This window comes from Phaseolus vulgaris, chromosome 9 (assembly GCF_000499845.2).
Source record: "Phaseolus vulgaris cultivar G19833 chromosome 9, P. vulgaris v2.0, whole genome shotgun sequence".
NCBI classification, from domain to species: domain Eukaryota; kingdom Viridiplantae; phylum Streptophyta; class Magnoliopsida; order Fabales; family Fabaceae; genus Phaseolus; species Phaseolus vulgaris.
In genome coordinates this window covers 19,877,282-19,899,011 of record NC_023751.2, presented here as the reverse complement: position 1 = coordinate 19,899,011, position 21,730 = coordinate 19,877,282, and the positions used below count along the sequence as shown (strand labels likewise).

The window sequence follows — 21,730 nt, the reverse complement described above, 5'->3', positions numbered from 1 at the left end:
TACTACTTGCAACCAACAACTTGCTACCTGTTGCCTGCAACCTGCTACCTGCAACTTACTATCCGCAACCTGCTACCTGCTACCTGTAACATGCAACCTGCTACCTGTTACATGCAACCTGCTACCTATAATATAATACCTGCCACTTCCAACCTACAACCTGCTACCTGTAATCTAATACCTGCAATCTGCAATCTGCAACCTGCTACCTGCTACCTGCCACTTGCTATCTGCCACCTGTTATCTACAACCTACTACCTACTACCTTCAACTTGCCACCTGCAACCTGCAACCTACTACCTGGAACCTACTACCTGCAACATGTTATCTGCAACCTGCTACTTGTGCTACTTACAACCTGCTACTTGTAGTCTGCTACCTACAACCTACTACCTTCAACCTGCAACTTGCTAACTGCAACATGCTATCTGTCACCTGTTACATGTTATCTACAACCTACTACCTGCAACCTGCTACCTATAACCTATAACTTGGTACCTGCAACCTACTACCGGCTACCTGCTACCTAGAATATGCTACCTGCTACCTATTATATGCTACTCGCAACCTCCTACCTGCAACCTGCTACCTGTAACATGTAACATGTAACATGCTACCTACTACCTACAACTGGCTACCTGCTACCTGTACCTGCTACCTATTACCTGCTACCTATTACCTGCTACCTACTACCTTCTACCTGTTACCAGCTATCTGCAATCTGCTACCTACTATCTACACCATGTTACCTGCTACCTGTTACCTGCTATCTGAAACTTGTTACATGCAACTTGGAACTTGCTACCTGCAACCTACTACCTGCAATCTGCAACTTGCTACATGTTACCTGCAACCTACTACATGTTACCTGCTATCTGCAACCTGCTACTTGCAACGTGTTACCTACAACCAGCTACCTACAACGTGTTACCTGCAACTTGTTGTGTGCTACCTGCAACCCCCTACCTGCTACCTGCTATATGTTACCTGTAACCTTTTACCTACTATATTCCAACTGCAGCCTGCTACCTACAACCTGCTACTTGTAACATGCTACCTGCTACCTGCAACTGGCTACTTGCTTCCTGTAACCTGCTACCTTCTACCTGCTACCTGTAACCTACTACCTACTACCTGCTACTTGCAACGTGCTATCTAGCACCTACTATCTGCTATCTACAACCTACTACCTACTACCTGCTACCTTTAACCTGCCACCTGCAACCTATTACCTGCAACATGCTATCTTCAACCTGTTACTTGTAACCTGCTAGCGGCAACCTACTACCTACAACCTGCTACCTTTAACTTGCTACCTGCAACCGGCTACCTACAACCTGCAACATGCTACCTGTAACCTATAACCTGCTACCTGTTACTTGCAACCTCAAACCTGCACCCTGCTACCTGCTGCCTGCAACTTGTTATTTGTCACCTACTACCTGCTATCTACAACCTAATACCTTCTACTTGCAACTTCCTACCTACAACCTGCTACTTACAACCTGCAACCTGCAACCATCTACCTGCTACCTGCAACCTGTTATCTGTAACCTGCTACCTGCAACCTGCTACTTGCAAACTGCTACCTGAAACCTGGTATGTGCCACCTAGTACATGTTACCTACAACCAGCTACGTCCAATCTGCAACCTCCTACCTGCAACCTGCAACTTGCTACCGGCAACGTGCAACGTGCAACCTGCTACCTGCAACTTTCTACCTGAACCTGCTACCACCTACCTGCAACCTGCTACCTGTAACCTGCTACCTGCTACCTGCTACCTGCTACTGCAACTTGTAACTACAACCTGCTACCTGCAACCTGTTACCTGCAACCTGCTACATGTAACATGCTACTTGTTACCTGCAACCTGGTACATGTTACCTGTTATCTGCTATCTGTTACCTGTTACCAGCTAATTGCAACCTGCTACCTTCTACCTAGTACTTGCAACCTGCAACCTCCTATCTGCAACATGTTACATGCAACCTGCTACCTACTACATCCAATCTGCTTCCTGCTACCTGCTACTTGTAACCTGCTAAATGCAACTTGCAACCTGCTACCTGCTACTTGCAACCTACTACCTGCTACCTGCTACCTGCAACGTGCTATCTAGCACCTACTACCTGCTATCTACAACCTACTACCTACTACCTGCTACCTTTAACCTGCCACCTGCAACCTATTACCTGCCACCTGCAACCTATTACCTGCAACATACTATCTTCAACCTGTTACTTGTAACCTGCTACCGGCAACCTGCTACCTACAACCGACTACCTACAACCTGCAACATGCTATCTGTAACTTATAACCTGCTACCTGTTACTTGCAACCTCAAACATGCACCCTGCTACCTGCTACCTGCAACTTGTTTTTTGCCACCTGCTACCTGCTATCTACAACCTACTACCTTCTACTTGCAACTTCCTACCTACAACCTGCTACTTACAACCTGCAACCTGCAACCATCTACCTGCTATCTGTAACCTGTTACCTGCAACCTGCTACTTGCAAACTGCTACCTGAAACCTGCTATATGTAACCTGCTACCTGCTACTTGCAACCTGCTATGTGCCACCTAGTACATGTTACCTACAACCAGCTACGTGCAATCTGCAACCTGCAACCTGCAACTTGTTACCTGCCATCGGCTACCTGCAACGTGCTCTCTACTACTTGTTACCTGCAACCTGTTACCTGCTACCTGCAACCTGCTACTTGCAACTGTTCTTGTCGTTGACCTAGGTACGTCTTTGTGCGCGACCTTGCCCGTCAGCTAGGGACACCTCCCTTCTGGTAATCTGTGAGCACCTGCAAAGAAGTGGACAAATGGGCGCCCTAGCGGCCGTTTGCACTCCGACGCTCAAGTCAGCTAACAAGAAACACCAAAACTCTACACTTCCGTATCGGAGCACCGTGGAAGGCACTCTAAAGGTGATTAAAGGAACTGTGTATTGTGTCCTGTTTCTGGTTCTGGAAAAAGATCCTTCTCTAGTCTCCTGTGCGTAGCATAAGAGCTCGAGCAAGCAACTAGAGTGTGTTTTCGGGAAAATTCACCAGAAGTTCGATCCCCGTTTCCAACGTCCCTGGTTCCCTTTAAACGTCTCTCGCATTTAAAGCGTCTTAAAAGCTCATTTAAGGTTATGAAACGTTCAACGCCTTTAAGACGTTTAAACCACTTAAAGCATTTAAAGTACCTTAAAACGCTCGAAACGTAAACTTTAATTACTTCTAAATAGCTTTAATTACCTCATACCGGACAAACCCTTTGGAAATCATTGATGTTTTTGTTCTCCCTGCCGCGTGTCCTCCTGACTTGGTCGTTATTATACGTGGAGGGCCTCACAGCACTGTGACCCAGCTTAGGGGTATTTCCTCGCGTGAGTCCTCGTCCCAGGGAGTGCATCTGGCGCAAGAGGTGACTTCTTGGGTGCCAACTCATGCCCCCCAACCTCTAGTCACTCGCTCTGAGAGCGTATCTACCTTTCTCGCGCACCCTGCACCTAGTTACCCCTGGGCATGACCCTCTCATGAGTCGTATCTATCACAAGGCTCTCCCTGGGGTGGCATGGGCACTTCACGAGTCAGGTTGCTCTCTACTGGCGCTAGTACTATGGCCTTGAAGCCACCTTTCTCTTTTCTTTATTATCGTTTCTGCGCTAGGCGGGCCCGAAGACTCCGTGGCGTCACTCCCTCCATGGTCTTTCCTACCCATGGGTGTTGGGGAGTAACCCTGCTGGTGGCTTGCTTGGCGACGCCTTATCTTGGCGACGCCTTGTTTAGGCGACGCCCTTTCTTGGCGACGCCTTGTTCAGGCGACGCCTTGTCTGTAGTTTCTCTGTTGACTTCCTCTCTTTGGGGCCCTTCGTGTGGCCCCACCATATGTTGACCTTGACCCCGACGTTGACTTTGACCCTTAGTCTTGAGCAGATGACTTGTCTTCAGCGAAAAGACTAAGACTAAGGCCTCGCCCACGCCATCCACGTGGCACCCTGGTGACGTGTCATTCTTGCTGACGCGACATTCCCTGAACCATTGACGTGACATTCCCTTAGCAGTTGAAATGTTCTTAATGGCTGATGGGACATCCTCTGAATCGGGAAAAGTAACGCTTTTTGGGTCACGATTTTTGGGAGTTCCTCTGAATCTGAATCGCCCACGCCATCTACGTGGCATTTTCCATATTACTGAGGGGACGTTCCCCTGCTCGATTTGATCTTGACATTTTCTGAGCTTTTGACAAGATGCTATCTTCTTCGCCGGCGCGTCGTACCCTCGGGGACGCTGTCGACACGACGTTCGCTTTTCATATGAATATAGGGCGTGTACATGATTGCCCTTTGTCTAATCTGCAGTTATCACGAACTTTATCTGTAACCCTAACTCTTGATCTATACTTTGGCTTCGTCTAAGCGCTGCCCATTTTGTTTTTGCGTATTTGCGTCTTCTTCTGCTTCCTCTGCCATGCTGCATGCGTTACCTCTGGCATTCCCCTCCATTGTTTTTAGGAGGGTTTATTTTACCTATACTGAGTGTCCACGCTTAAGGGGAGGCCTGCTCTGGGTGCCCTTAGCGTGTCTAACACTAGGGACAAAGTCGCGCTTTGGTGCCCACGCCCATGGAGAGGCCGGTATAACAGCGCCGTATCGTCCATGGAGTGTCTCAAACACCAAGGCGACTGGTCCCTTATCTCTTTGGTGCTTGTTGCCCACGCCTGAGGAGAGGCCTATTACAGCAACGCCATATCGTCCTCAGGGTTTCTAAAAACACCAAGGCGAAGGCTCCCGTCCGACACCGGGGCTAGTTATTCATACTTGAGGAGGGGGCATCCCGAAGGAATCCCTCAACCCCTGCTCAAGGACTAAGACTCCCGGCTTTTACCTTATCGAACATATGATACCGGAGCTAGCTATTCATACCTGAGGAGGGGGCGTCCCAAAGGAATCCTTTAACCCCTGCCCAGGGACTAAGCTCCCGGATTTTGCCTCGTGTTGGACATACCTGTTATCTTGACCTCTGGGCGCATGCATGCGCTCTTACTACTTGCTTTGAATTCCGATGTCGTCTCCCCATTTGGCGATGCCTACATTCTGGTGACGCCCCACCTTGGCGCGTTTCCTTTGGCGACATGTCATTTGGCGACACCTGATCTTTGCGGCGCCTAACCTTGGCGGCGCTTGATCTCGGCGGCGCCTCGTCTTGGCGATGCCTTATCTTGGCGACGCCTGACGCTGCTTGGAGTCTTTGTCTTTTATCTCCTTAACCTTTGGTCTTACACTTCGAGCGAGAAGAGAAAAACTAAGACAAAGTTTTCTCGAACTTCTCTTTTTACTTGGGTGACCTCATTAAAAAACCCCCGAGGGGGAAAAAGAGTGTCCCCTTTACAAATCGTATTACATTACTCTCCACTAACATAACTCAACTGAAATAAAATTTTAAATTGGTCGCATTCCAACTGCGCGGAATGGGACCTCCTTCCAAAGTCTCTAGATTGTATGAACCATTCCCCTTGACTTTGGTGATTCTGAAGGGTCCGGTCCATTTGGGGGACAATTTGTTCTCTAACTCATATGGGTGAGCTTTCCTAATGACTAAGTCACCAACCTGGAATTGTCGGGGCTTCACCTTTGAGCTATACTGTCGCTCCACTCTTCTCTTCACTGCCTCAGCCTTTATTCTCGCTACCTGCAACCTGCTCACTGCAACCTGTTACCTGCTACTTGTAACCTACAACCTGTTACCTACAACTTGTTATCTGCCACCTGCTACCAGCAACTACTATATGTAACCTGCTACCTGCAACCTGTTATCTGCCACCTGCTACATGTTATCTACAACCTGTAACCTACAACCTATTACCCGCAATATGCTACCTGCTACCTGCAACCTGCTACATGTAACCTGTTACCTACAACCTGCTACCTACAACTTGCAACCTGCAACCTGCTACCTCCTACTTGCAACCTCCTACCTGCAACCTGCTACCTGTAACCTGCTACCTGCTCCTGCAACTTGCTAACTGCAACCTGCTACCTGCAACCTATTACCTGCAACCTACTACATGTAACCTGCTACCTGTTACATGCAACCTGGTACATGTTACCTTTTAGTTGCTACCTGTTACCTGCTATCTGCATCATCCTACCTGCAATTGGCTACCTACAACCTGCAACCTGCAACTTGCTACCTGCAACCTGCTACATGCAATATGTTACCTTCTACCTGCTACCTGCAACTTGTTTCCCGCTACTTGCTACCTGCAACTTGCTATCTACCACCTGCTATCTACAACCTACTACCTGTTACCTGCAACCTACTACCTGTTACCTGCAACCAACTACCTTCTACCTACCACCTACAACTTGCAACCTACTACCTGCAACATGTTATCTTCAACCTGCCACTTGTAACCTGCTACCTGTAACCTGCTAGCTACAACCGGCTACCTGCAACCTGCTACCTGCAACCTATTACCTGCAACCTGCTACTTGTAACCTATAACCTGCTACCTGTTACCTACAGCCTCTTACCTGCTACCTGCTACATACTACCTGCAACTTGCTATCTGCCACCTGCTACCTGAAACCTACTAATGTATCCTTCTACCTGCAACCTGCTACTTGCAACCTGTTATCTGCCACCTGCTACATGTTATCTAAAACCTGCAACCTTCAATCAGCTACCTGCAATATGCTACATGCTACGTGCAACCTGCAACTTGCAACCTGTAAACTGCTACCTCCTACTTGCAACCTGCTACCTGAAACCTGCTACCTATAACCTGTTACCTGCTACTGTAACTTGCTAACTGCAACCTGCTACCTGCAACATGTTACCTGCAACCTGTTACATGTAACCTGTTACTTGTTACATACAACCTGGTACATGTTACCTGTAACCTGCTACCTACAACCTATTACTTGCTAATTGCAACCTGCTAGCTTGTACCTGGTACTTGCAACTTGCAACCTCTTATTTGCATTATGCTACCTGCAACCGGCTACATGCAACCGGCTACATGCAATTTGCTACCTTCTACATACTACCTGCAACCTGCTACCTGCAACTTGCTACCTGTTACCTGCTACATGCAACCTACGATCTGTCACCTGCTACCTGCTATCTACAACCTGCTACTTGCTACCTGCTACCTGTAACCTGGAACTTCCTTCGTAAAACCTGCTACTTGTAACCTGCTACATGTTATCTGCAACCTGCTACCTGCTATCTGCAACCTTCTACTTTCTACCTGTTAGCTGCAACAAACAACTTGTTACCTACTACCTGCTACCTGTAACCTACAACCTGCTATCTGTTACATGCAACCTGCTACATGTAACATCATACCTGCTACCTGCAACCTACTACCTGTAATCTGATACCTGCTATCTACAACCTGCTACCTGCTACTTGTTACCTGCAACCTACTACCTTCTACCTACCACCTACAACTTGCAACCTACTACCTGCAACATGTTATCTTCAACCTGCCACTTGTAACCTGCTACCTGCAACCTGCTACCTACAACCGGTTACCTGCAACCTGCTACCTGCAACCTATTACCTGCAACTTGCTAATTGTAACCTATAACCTGATACCTGTTACCTACAACCTGTTACCTGCTACCTACTACCTGCAACTTGCTATTTGCCACCTGCTACCTGCTACCTACAACCTACTACTTGCAACTTGCTATCTGCAATTTGCTATCTGCCACCTGCTACCTGCAACCTACTAATGTATCCTTCTACCTGCTACCTGCAACCTGTTATCTGCCACCTGCTACATGTTATCTAAAACCTGTAACCTTCAATCAGCTACCTGCAATATGCTACATGCTACGTGCAACCTGTAAACTGCTACCTCCTACTTGCAACCTGCTACCTGCAACCTGCAACCTGCTACCTATAACCTGTTACCTGCTACTGTAACTTGCTAACTGCAACCTGCTACCTGCAACATGTTACCGGCAACCTGCTACATGTAACTTGTTACCTGTTACATACAACCTGGTACATGTTACCTGTAACCTGCTACCTACTACCTGTTACCTGCTAATTGCAACCTGCTAGCTTGTACCTGGTACTTGCAACTTGCAACCTCTTATTTGCATTATGCTACCTGCAACCGGCTACATGCAACCTGCTACCTTCTACATACTACCTGCAACCTGCTACCTGCAACTTGCTACCTGTTACCTACTACATGCAACCTACGATCTGTCACCTGCTACCTGCTATCTACAACCTGCTACCTGTAATCTGGAACTTCCTTCGTAAAACCTGCTACTTGTAACCTGCTACATGTTATCTGCAACCTGCTACCTGCTATCTGCAACCTTCTACTTTCTACCTGTTACGTGCAACAAACAACATGTTACCTACTACCTGCAACCTGCTACCTGCTACCTGTAACCTGCAACCTGCTATCTGTTACCTGCTACATGATACATGATACCTGCTACCTGCAACCTGCTACCTGTAATTTGATACCTGCTATCTACAACCTGCTACTTGTTACCTGCAACTTGTTATCTGTCACCTGCTATATACAACCTACTACCTGCAACTTGCTAACTGCAACCTACTACCTGCAAAATGTTATCTTCAACCTGCTACTTGTAATCTGCTACCTGTAACCGGCTACCTGCAACCTGCTACCTGCAACATATTACCTGCTACCTGTAACCTATAACCTGTTACCTCTTACATGCAACTGATACCTGCATCCTGCAACCTACTACTTGTTACTTGCTACTTGCAACTTGTTATTTGCCACCTGCTACCTGCTATCTACAACCTACTACCTACTTCCTGCTACATGCAACCTGCTACCTGCAACCTGGTACCTGCTACTTACTACCTGCAACCTGCTACCGGCAAGCTACGTGCAACCTGCTACCTGCAACCTGTTACCTGCAACATGTAACCTATAACCTGCTACCTATTACCTGCAACCTGATACCTGCTACCTTCTACCTGCTACCTTCTACCTGCAACGTGCTATCTACCACCTGCTACCTGCTATATACAACCTACTACCTACTACCTGCAACCTACCACCTGAAACCTGCAACCTACTACCTGCAACACGCTATCTTGAACCTGCTACTTGTAACCTGCTAGCAGCAACTTGCTACCTACAACCTGCTACCTGCAATATGCTACCTGTAACCTATAACCTGCTACCTGTTACTCAACCTGATACCTGCAACCTGTTACCTGCTACCTGCTACCTACTACCCGCAACTTGCTATTTGTAACCTACTACCTGCTATCTACAACCTACTATCTTCTACTTGCAACTTCCAACCTGCAACCTGCTACTTACAACCTGCAACTCGCAACCATCTACCTGCTACCTGCTATCTGTAACCTGCTACTTGCTACCTGCAACCTGTTATCTGCCACCTAGTACATGTTAACTACCACCTGCTACCTGCAATCTGCTACCTGCTACTTGTAACCTGCAACTTGCTACCTGCCATATGCTACATGCCATATGCTACCTACAACTTGCTCTTTGCAACTTGCTACCTGCAACGTGCAACCTGCTACCTGCTACTGCAACTTTTTAACTACTGCAACCTGCAACCTTCTACTTGTAACATGCTACCTGTTCCCTGCAACCTAGTACATGTTTCCTGTTACCTGCTACCTCTTACCAGTTAATTGCAACCTGCTACCTTCTACCTGGTACTTGCAACCTGCAACCTCCTATCTGCAACCTTCTACCTGCAACCTACTACATCCAATCTGCTTCCTGCTACCTGCTACTTGTAACCTGCTAAATGCAACTTGCAATCTGCTACCTGCTACTTGCAACCTCCAATCTGTCACCTACTACCTGCTATTTACAACCTGCTACCTGCAACATGGAACTTCCTTCATAAAACCTGCTACTTGTAACCTGCTACCTGTTATCTGTTATCTGCAACCTGCTACCTACTATCTGCAACCTGCTACCTTCTACCTGCAACCTGCAACCAACAACTTGTTACCTGCTACCTGCAACCTACAACCTGCTACCTGCAACCTGCTACCTGCAACCTGCTACCTGCAACCTGCTACCTGCAACCTGCTACCTGCAACCTGCTACCTGTTACCTGCAACCTGGTACATGTTAACTGTTACCTGCTACCTGCTACATTGTTACCAGCTAATTGCAACCTACTACCTTCTACCTGGTACTTGCAACCTGCAACCTCCTATCTGCAACATGTTACCTGCAACCTGCTTCCTGCAACCTAATACATCCAATCTGCTTCCTGCTACCTGCTACTTGTAACCTGCTAAATGCAACTTGCAACCTTCTACCTGCTACTTGAAACCTCTAATCTGTCACCTGCAACCTACTACCTACAACCTGCTACCTGCAACATGGAACTTCCTTCATAAAACCTGCTACTTGTAACATGCTACCTGTTATCTGCTATCTGCAACCTGCTACCTACTATCTACAACCTGCTACCTTTTACCTGCATCCAATAACTTGTTACCTGCTACCTGCAACTTGCTACCTGCAACCTACTACCTGTAACCTGCTACCTGTTACCTGCAACCTGGTACATGTTACCCGTTACCTGCTATCTACTACCTGTTACCATCTACCTTCTACTTCCAACCTACTACCTTCTACCTGGTACTTGCAATCTGCAACCTCCTATCTGCAACATGTTACCATCAACCTGCTACCTGCTACTTGTAACCAGCAACCTGCTACCTGCAACCCACTACATCCAATCTGCTACCTGCTACTTGTAACCTGGTAAATGCAACATGCTACCTCCTACTTGTAACCTGCAATCTGTCAACCGCTACCTGTTATCTACAACCTGCTACCTGCAACATGGAACTTGCTATCTACACCCTGTTACCTGCTACTTGTAACCTGCTACCTATAATCTGCTATCTGCAACCTGCTACCTACTATCTGCAACCTGCTACCTACTATCTGCAACCTGCTACCTTCTACGTGCTATCTGCCACCAACAACTTGCTACCTGCTACCTGCAACCTACTACCTGTAACTTGCTACCTGAAACCTACTACCTGTAACCTCTGCAACCTGCTACCTGTTACCTGCAAACTGCTACCTGCAACCTGCTACCTATAATCTGATACCTGCTATCTACAACCTGATACCTGGTATCTACAACCTGCTACCTGCTACTTGCTACCTGCAACTTGATATCTGCCACTTATTATCTACAAATTACAATCTGCTACCTGCAACCTGTACATGTTACATGTTACATGTTACCTGCTACTTGTTACATGCTAATTGCAACCTGCTACCTTCTACCTGGTACTTGCAACTTGCAACCTCATATCTGCATCATGCTACCTGCCACCGACAACCTGCAACCGGCTACCTGCAACCTGCTACATGCAATCTGCTACCTTCTACCTGCTACCTGCAACCTGCTGCATGCAAGTTGCTACCTTCTACCTACTACCTACAACCTGCTACCTACAACTTGTTGTTGAACCAAGTGGTGTTCAAGTTTTGAAGAGTCCATATCCTTTGAAGGATGTTGAAGCCTTGGCTGTGCTTGATGTTGTTGTGCTGGTTTAGCTTAGTTCTTGGGTAGTTTATATGCTGTAATCCACCCTTTGATTAAATCTAAAGTATTAGCATTCTCAATCTTTGTGAAAGTAAAATATTTTTAAACTAAGTTAAAACAACCGATTGTTTTGTCGAAACAACCGATTGTTTATGCTTAGGTGTTTTGAGAAAAAGATTGAAAACTTTTTTTAAAATGGTTGAACTGTTAAGTACCAAAACCACCGATTGATTTGAGGAAACAACCGATTGTTTGTTTTGGGACCATAACAGAAAAACTGTTTTCTATTTGATTGGCTTTAAATGATTTAACTGCTTACGCTCCAGTCATTAAATGCCTTGACCAATCTTTTAATGCAATTTAAGAGTTTGTTAAGATTTGATAACAAACTACATCTTTGAATATATTCAGAAAAACAGATTTAAGATTTAAGAATCTTTGACAAGTTTTTTCCTAAAAGAGTTTTTTGAGTTTTTCAAAGAGCTGGGATTGCTAAGAGTTTGTGGTTGATCAAAGTATTTGGAATAGGATTCTACTTGTATTGATTTCAGATTATCTTCTGTAACAAGTGTAATCCTTGAACTCTGTTGAACAAGTATTTGTTTCTGTGTTTGATGAGATTGGTTGTGTGTTCTTGAGGGGATCAAGATCAGCAATCTTAGTGTTGGTGTGTTGACCAAGGAGAGTGTGTTTCTTGAGGTGTTCAAGGTCATTCTCATGGTTGTTGTGTAAGTGATCAAGGTGTGATTGCTTAGTGGATTTCCTCAGGGTTCTGAGAAGACTGGATGTAGCTCTGGGTTTGCAGTGAACCAGTATAAACAACTGTGTACAATCTCTCTATCTGTAACTCTTTAAATTCAGTTTATTTTTTGTTGTTTACTGGTATAAACAACCGATTGTTTCTACGAAACAACCGATTGTGTTTCTGGTACTACAGCTTTTGCTTGCTATTTTGGCGAAATGAATTTCTGAATCAATTGTTTCCTGAGATAAATTCATTCTAGTTTTGAAAAGTTTGCGAAAAACCTCTTTAAACAATTCACCCCCCCCCCCTCTAGTTTAAAGCTATCTTTTCTAACACTTGTTACCTGCTACCTGCAACCTGCGATCTGTCACCTGCTACATGTTATCTACAACCTCCTACCTGCAACCTGAAACTTCCTTCCTAAAACCTGCTACTTGTAACCTGCTACCTGTTATCTGCTATCTGCAACCTACTACCTGCTATCTGCAACCTGCTACTTTCTACCTACTACCTGCAACCTGTTACCTGTAATATGATACCAGCTACCTGCAACCTGCTACCTATAATCTGATACCTGTTATCTACAACCTGTTAACTGCTACTTGTTACCTGCAACTTGCTATCTGCCACCAGTTATATACAACCTACTACCTGCTACCTTAAACTTGCTACCTGCAACCGGCAACCTACTACTTGCAACATGCTATCTTCAACCTGCTACTTGTAATATGCTACCTGCAACTTGTTATCTGCAACAGGTAACCTGCAACCTGCTACCTGTAACTGGCTACCTGCAACCTGCTACCTACAACCTGTTACCTGCAACCTACTACCTATAACCTATAACCTGCTACCTGTTACATGCAACTTGATACCTGCAACCTGCCACCTGCTACCTGCTACTTGCTTCCTACAACTTGCTATCTGCCACCTGCTACCTGCTATCTACAACCTACTACCTACTACCTTCTACCTGCAACCTGCAACCAGCTACTTGCTACCTGCAACCTGCTACTTGTAACCTATAGCCTGCTACCTGTTACCTGATACCTGCTACCTGCTACCTGCTACCTGTTACCTGCAACTTGCTATCTACCACATACTACCTGCAATTTGCTATCTACCACCTGCTACCTGCTACTTACTACCTGTAACTTGCTATCTACAACCTGCTACCTGCTACCTACTATCTACAACCTTCAACCTGCAACGTGCAACCTGGTATCTGAAACCTGTTACCTGCAACCCTGCTATCTGTAACCTGTTACCTGCTATCTGCAACCTTCTATCAGCCACCTGCTACATGATATCTACAACCTGCTACCTGCTACCTGCAACCTGCTACTTGCAATCTGCTACCTGCAATCTGCAACTTTCTACCTGTCATCAGCAACCTGCAACCTGCTCTCTGCAAACGGCTACCTGCAACCTGCTACCTACAACCTACTACGTGCAACCTGCTATCTGCAACCTGCTACTTGCTATCAGCAACCTGCTACCTGCAACCTGCTATTTGTAACCTGCTATCTACAACCTGCTACCTGCTACCTGCAACCTGCTATATGCCATCTGCCACCTGCTACATGCTATCTACAACCAACTACCTACAACCTGGTACCTGCTACCTGGACCTGGTACCTGCGACCAGTTACTTGCAACGTGTTACCTGCAACTTGTTATGTGCTACCGGCTACCTACAACCTACTACCTGCTACCTGCAACCTACAACTTGTTACCTGTAACCTGTTACCTGCTACAAGCTACCTGCAACCTTCTATCTGCCACCTACTTCCTGCTATCTACAACCTGCTACCTGCTACCTTCTACCTGCTACCTGCTATCAGCAACTTGCTACCTGCAAACTGTTACATGCAACCTGCTATCTACAACCTTCTACCTGCAACCTGCTATCTGTAACCTTCTACCTACAACCTGTTACCTGCTACCTGCAACCTGCTACCTATTACCTACAAACTGCTACCTGTAATATGATACCAGCTACCTGCAACCTGCTACCTGTAATCTGATACCTGCCATCTACAACCTGCTACTTGTTACCTGCAATTTGCTATCTGCCACCAGTTATATACAACGTACTACCTGCTGCCTTAAACTTGCTACCTGCAACCTGCTACCTGCAACCTACTACCTGCAACATGCTATCTTCAACCTGCTACTAGTAATATGGTACCTACAACCTGCTACCTCCAACTTGTTATCTGCAACAGGTAACCTGTAACCGGCTACCTGCAACCTGCTACCTGCAACCTGTTACCTACAACCTACTACCTGTAACTTATAACCTACTACCTATTACATGCAACCTGATACGTTCAACCTGCTACCTGCTACCTGTTACCTGGTACTTGCAACTTGCTATATGCCACCTGCTACGTCCTATCGACAACCTAATACATACTACCTTCTACCTGCAACCTGCAACCTGCTACCTGCTACTACAAGTTGCTACCTGCAACCTGTAACCTGCAACCTGTTACATGTAACATGTTACCTACAACCTCTTACATGTTACCTGTTACCTGCTACCTGTTACTTGCTAATAGCAACCTGCTACCTTCTACCTGGTACTTGCAACCTGTAACTTGCTACCTACAACCTCCTATATGCAACATGTTACCTGCAACCTGCTACATGCAACCTGCTACATGCAATCTTCTACCTGCTACATGCTACCTGGAACTTCCTACCTGGAACTTGCTACCTGGAACCTGCGATATGTAACCTGGTATTTGCCATCTACAACCTGCTACCTGCTACTTGCTACCTGCAACATGGAACTTCCTACATAAAACCTGCTACTTGTAACCTGCTACCTGTTATCTTCTATATGCAACCTGCTACCTACTATCTACAACCTGCTACCTTCTACGTGCTACATGCAACCAACAACTTGCTACCCGCTACCTGCAACCTGCTACCTGTTACCTGCTATCTGCAACCTGCTACCTTCTACCTGCTACATGCAACCAACAACTTGCTACCTGCTACCTGCAACCAACAACTTGCTACCTGCTACCTGCAACTTGCTACCTGCAACCTGCTACCTGCTACCTGTAACCTACAACCTGCTATATGCAACCAGCTACGTGCAACCTGAAACCTGCTACCTGCTACCTACTACCTGCTACCTGTTACCTGCAACCTGCTCTCTACAACATGCTACCTGCAACCTGCTACCTACTACCTGCAACCTTCTCCTGCAACCTGCTACCTACAACTTTCTACCTATTATATGCTACTTGCAACCTTCTACCTGCAACCTCATACATGCTACCTACAACTTGCTACCTGCTACCTGCAACATGCTACCTGCTACCTGAAACCTGCTACCTGCAATGTGTTACCTGTAACTTGTTATGTGGTACGTGCAACCTGCTACCTGCTACCTGTTACCTGCAACCTGCTCTCTACAACATGCTACCTGCAACCTGCTACCTACTACCTGCAACCTTCTCCTGCAACCTGCTACCTACAACTTTCTACCTATTATATGCTACTTGCAACCTTCTACCTGCAACCTCATACATGCTACCTACAACTTGCTACCTGCTACCTGCAACATGCTACCTGCTACCTGAAACCTGCTACCTGCAATGTGTTACCTGTAACTTGTTATGTGGTACGTGCAACCTACTCCCTGGTACCTGTTATCTGCAACCTGGTACCTGCAACCAGTTACCTGACACGTGTTACCTGCAACTTGTTATGTGCTACCTGTAACCGGCTACCCGCTACCTGTAACCTTCTATTTGCCACCTACTTCCAGCTATCTATAACCTGCTACCTGCTACCTTCTACCTGCTATCAACAACTTGCTACCTGCAAACTATTACCTGCAACCTGCTACTTGCCACCTACTACATGCTATATACAACCTGCTACCTACAATCTGCTACCTGCTATCTGTAACCTGAAACCTGCAACCTGCAACTTGCTACCTGCTACCTACTATATGCTACCTGCAACCTTCTACCTACTATATGCTACCTGCTACCTTATACATGTTACCTGCAACCTGCTACCTGCTACCAGCAACTTCTACCTGCTACTCGCTACCTGAAACCTACTACCTTTAATGTGTTACCTGCAACTTGTTTTGTGGTACCTGCAACCTAATACCTGGTACCAGATACACGGACCTGGTACCTGCGACCAATTACCTGCAACGTGTTACCTACAAGTTGTTATGTGCTACCGGCTACCTACAACCTACTACCTGCTACCTGCAAACTACAACTTGTTACCTGTAACCTGCTACCTGCTACCCGCTACCTGCAACCTTCTATCTGCCACCTACTTCCTGCTATCTACAACCTGCTACCTGCTACCTTCTACCTGCTATCAGCAACTTGCTACCTGCTACCTTCTACCTGCTACCTGCAAACTGCTACATGCAACCTGATATCTACAACCTTCTACCTGCAACCTGCTATCTGTAACCTGCAATCTGTAACCTACTACCTACAACCTGTTACCTACAAACTGCTACCTGCAACATGCTACCTCTAATATGATACCAGCTACCTGCAACTTGCTACCTCTAATCTGATACGTGCCATCTACAACCTGCTACCTGCTACTAGTTACCTGCAATTTGCTATCTGCCACCAGTTATATACAACGTACTACCTACTACCTTAAACTTGCTACCTGCAACCTGCTACCTGCAACCTGCTACCTCCAACTTGTTATCTGCAACTGGTAACCTGTAACCTGCTACCTGTAACCGGCTACCTGCAACCTGCTACCTGCAACCTGTTACCTGCAACCTACTACCTGTGACCTATAACCTGCTACCTATTACATGCTACCTGCTACCTGGTACCTGCAACTTGCTATCTGCCACCTGCTACGTACTATCGACAACCTACTACCTTCTACCTTCTACCTGCAACCTGCAACCTGCTACCTGCTACTTGCTACTTGCAACCTGCTACCTGCAACCTGATTCCTGCTACCTGCTACCTGTTACCTGCAACTTGCTATCTACCACCTGCTACCTGCTACTTCCTACCTGCAACTTGCTATCTACCACCTGCTACCTGCAACTTGCTACCTGCAACTTGCTATCTACAACCTGCTACCTGCTACCACCTATATACAACCTGCAACCTGCTGCGTGCAACCTGCAACCTGCTACCTGCTACCTGTTACATGCAACCTGAAACCTGCTACCTACTACCTTCAACATACTACCTGTAACCTACTACCTGCAACCTGCTACCTGCAATCTGCTACCTGCTACCTTCTACCTTCAAACTGCAACCTGCAACCTGCCACCTTTAACTTGCTACCTGCTACCTGCAACCTGTGATCTGTCACCTGCTACCTACTATCTACAACCTGCTACCTGCTATCTGCAACATGGAACTTCTTACCTACAACCTGCTACTTGTAATTTGCTACCTGCTATCTGTTATCTGCAACCTGCTACCTTCTACCAGCTACCTGCAACCTGCAACTTGCTACCTGCAACCTGCTACCTACAACCTGCTACCTGCAATCTGCTACCTGCTACCTGTTAGCTGCAACCTGCTACTTGTAATATGATACCTGATACCTGTTATCTGCAACTTTCTACTTGCTACCTGCTACTTCCTACCTGCAACTTGCTATCTTCCACCTGCTATCTACAACCTGCTACCTGCAACCTGCAACCTACTACCTGCAACATGCTATCTACAACCTGCTACCTGTAACATGCAACCTGCAACCTGTTACCTGCAACCTACTACCTGTGACCTATAACCTGCTACCTATTACATGCTACCTGCTACCTGGTACCTGCAACTTGCTATCTGCCACCTGCTACGTACTATCGACAACCTACTACCTTCTACCTTCTACCTGCAACCTGCAACCTGCTACCTGCTACTTGTTACTTGCAACCTGCTACCTGCAACCTGATTCCTGCTACCTGCTACCTGTTACCTGCAACTTGCTATCTACCACCTGCTACCTGCTACTTCCTACCTGCAACTTGCTATCTACCACCTGCTACCTGCAACTTGCTACCTGCAACTTGCTATCTACAACCTGCTACCTGCTACCACCTATATACAACCTGCAACCTGCTGCGTGCAACCTGCAACCTGCTACCTGCTACCTGTTACATGCAACCTGAAACCTGCTACCTACTACCTTCAACATACTACCTGTAACCTACTACCTGCAACCTGCTACCTGCAATCTGCTACCTGCTACCTTCAAACTGCAACCTGCAACCTGCCACCTTTAACTTGCTACCTGCTACCTGCAACCTGTGATCTGTCACCTGCTACCTACTATCTACAACCTGCTACCTGCTATCGGCAACATGGAACTTCTTACCTACAACCTGCTACTTGTAATTTGCTACCTGCTATCTGTTATCTGCAACCTGCTACCTTCTACCTGCTACCTGCAACCTGCTACCTACAACCTGCTACCTGCAATCTGCTACCTGCTACCTGTTAGCTGCAACCTGCTACTTGTAATATGATACCTGATACCTGTTATCTGCAACTTTCTACTTGCTACCTGCTACTTCCTACCTGCAACTTGCTATCTTCCACCTGCTATCTACAACCTGCTACCTGCAACCTGCAACCTACTACCTGCAACATGCTATCTACAACCTGCTACCTGTAACATGCTACCTGCAACCTGTTACCTGCAACCTGCTACCTGCTACCTCCAACCTGCTACCTGTAACCTAGTACCTACAACCTGCAACTTGCAACCTGCTACCTACTACCTGCTATCTGTAACCTGCTACTAGCAACCTGCTACTTGCTATCAGCAACCTGCTACCTGCAACCTGCTACCTGTAACCTGCATCATGCAACCTGCTACCTGTTACCTGCAAACTGCTACCTGAAACCCGCTACCTGTATGATGATACCTGCTACGTCTTAACTGCAACTTGCTACCTATAGTCTGATACCTGCTTTCTACAACCTGATACCTGATATCTACAACCTGCTACCTGCTACTTGCTACCTGCAACTTGCTATCTGCCACCTGCTATCTACAACCTACAATCTGCTATCTGCAACCTGCCACCTGCAACCTACAACCTACTACCTGCAACATGTTATCTTCAACCTACTACTTGTAACCTGCTACCTGCAACCTGCTACCTGCAACCGGCTACCTGCAACTGCTACCTGCAATTTGTTACCTGCAACCCGATACTTGCTACCTATTACCTCCAATCTGTTACCTGCAACCTACTATCTGTAACCTACTACCTCCAACCTGCTACCTACTACCCGCAACCTGTTATCTGTCACCTGCTACATCTTATCTACAATCTGCAACCTACAACCTGTTACCTGCTCTTTGCAACCTGCTACCCGCAACCTGCTACCTGCAACCTACTACTTGCAACTTGCTACCTGCAACCTGCTACCTGCAACCTGCTACCTGCAACCTACTATCTACAACCTACTACCTGCAACCTACTACCTGCAACCTGCTACATGTAACCTGCTACCTGTTACATGCAACCTGGTACATGTTACCTGTTACCTGCTACCTGTTACATGCGAATTTCAACCTGCTACCTTCTACCTGGTACTTGCAACTTGCAACATCATATCTCCATCATGCTACTAGCAATCAGCTACTCGCAACCGGCAACCTGCAACCTGCCACCTACAACCTGTTACATGCAATCTGCTACCTTCTACCTGCTACCTGAAACCTGCTACATGCAATCTACTACCTTCTACCTACTACCTGCAACCTGCTACCTGCAACTTGTTACCTGCTACCTACTACCTACAACATGCGATCTGTCACCTGCTACACGTTATCTACAACCTGCTACCTGCTACCTGTCACCTGGAACTTCCTTCCTAAAATCGAATACTTGTAACCTGTTACCTATTATCTGCTATCTGCAACCTACTACATGTTATCTGCAACCTGCTACTTTCTACCTGCTACCTGCAACCTGCTACCTGTTACCTACAAACTGCTACCTGCAACCTGCTACCTGTAATATGATACCAGCTACCTGCAACCTCCTACCTGTAATCTGATACCTGCTATCTACAACCTGCTACATGCTACTTCTTACCTGCAACTTGCTATTTGTCACCACTTATATACAACGTACTACCTGCTACCTTAAACTTGCTACCTGCAACCTGCTACCTACAACCTCCTACCTGTAACCTGCTACATGTAATATGATACCAGCTACCTGCAACCTCCTACCTGTAATATGATACCTGCTATATACAACCTGCTACCTGCTACTTGTTACCTGCAACTTGCTATTTGTCACCACTTATATACAACGTACTACCTGCTACCTTAAACTTGCTACCTGCAACCTCCAACCTCCAACCTACTACCTGCAACATGCTATCTTCAACCTGCTACTTGTAATCTGCTACCTGCAACTTGTTATCTGCAACAGGTAACCTGTAACCTGCTACATGTAAACGGCTACCTGCAACCTGCTACCTGCAACCTGCTACCTGCAACCTACAACTTGTAACCTATAGCTTGCTACCTGTTACCTGCAACCTGATACCTGCTACCTGCTACCTGTTACCTGCAACTTCTATCTACCACCTGCTACCTCCTACTTCCTACCTGCAACTTGCTATCCACCACCTGCTACCTGCTACTTGCAACCTGCAACTTGCTATCTGCAACCTGCTACCTGCTACCTGCTACCAACTATCTACAACCTGCAACCTCCAACTTGCTATCTACAACGTGCTACCTACTACCAACTATCTACAACCTGCTACCTACAACTTGCAACCTGCTACCTGTTACATGCAACCTGATACCTGCAACCTGCTAGCTGCTACCTGCCACCTACAACTTGCAATCTGCCACCTGCTACCTGCTATCTACAACCTACTACCTTCTACCTGCAACCTGAAACCTGCAACCTGCTACCTTGCTACCTGCTAGTTGCTACCTGCAACATGTGATTTGTCACCTGCTACCTACTATCTACAACCTGCTACCTGTTACCTGCAACATGGAACTTCCTACCTACAACCTGTTACTTGTAATTTGCTACCTGCTATCTGTTATCTGCAACCTGCTACCTGCTATTTACAACCTGCTACCTGCAACTGCTTTCTAAAACCTGCTACGCGCAACCTGCTACCTGCAACCTACTACTTGCAATTTGCTACCTACAACATGCTACCTGCAACCTACTACCTGCAACCTGTTACCTTTAATGATGGAGATCAAGCCCAAGAGAACATGGAGGCCACTCATCAAGCTCAAGAAGAGGTGGAGGCACAAATGGAGGATGCCCATGGAGGTCAAAGTCCACCTCAAAGGATTACAAGAAGCATGTTCAAAGCCTTGGGAGCAAGAGGACATTTATTTTCTCTTTTTGTAGTGTCTTTAGTTGAAGGTGCTTAGA

At 46.5% G+C, this 21,730-nt stretch overlaps 1 protein-coding gene across 1 annotated transcript; it reads left to right on the top strand.

Annotated features, from left to right (window-relative positions):
- Positions 1–610: 610 nt before the first annotated feature.
- On the top strand, positions 611–1,159 carry LOC137822288 (uncharacterized). The gene has a single exon (XM_068627172.1). The coding sequence runs from the start codon at positions 611–613 to the stop codon at positions 1,157–1,159; it is 549 nt and encodes a 182-aa protein (XP_068483273.1).
- Positions 1,160–21,730: the final 20,571 nt, after the last annotated feature.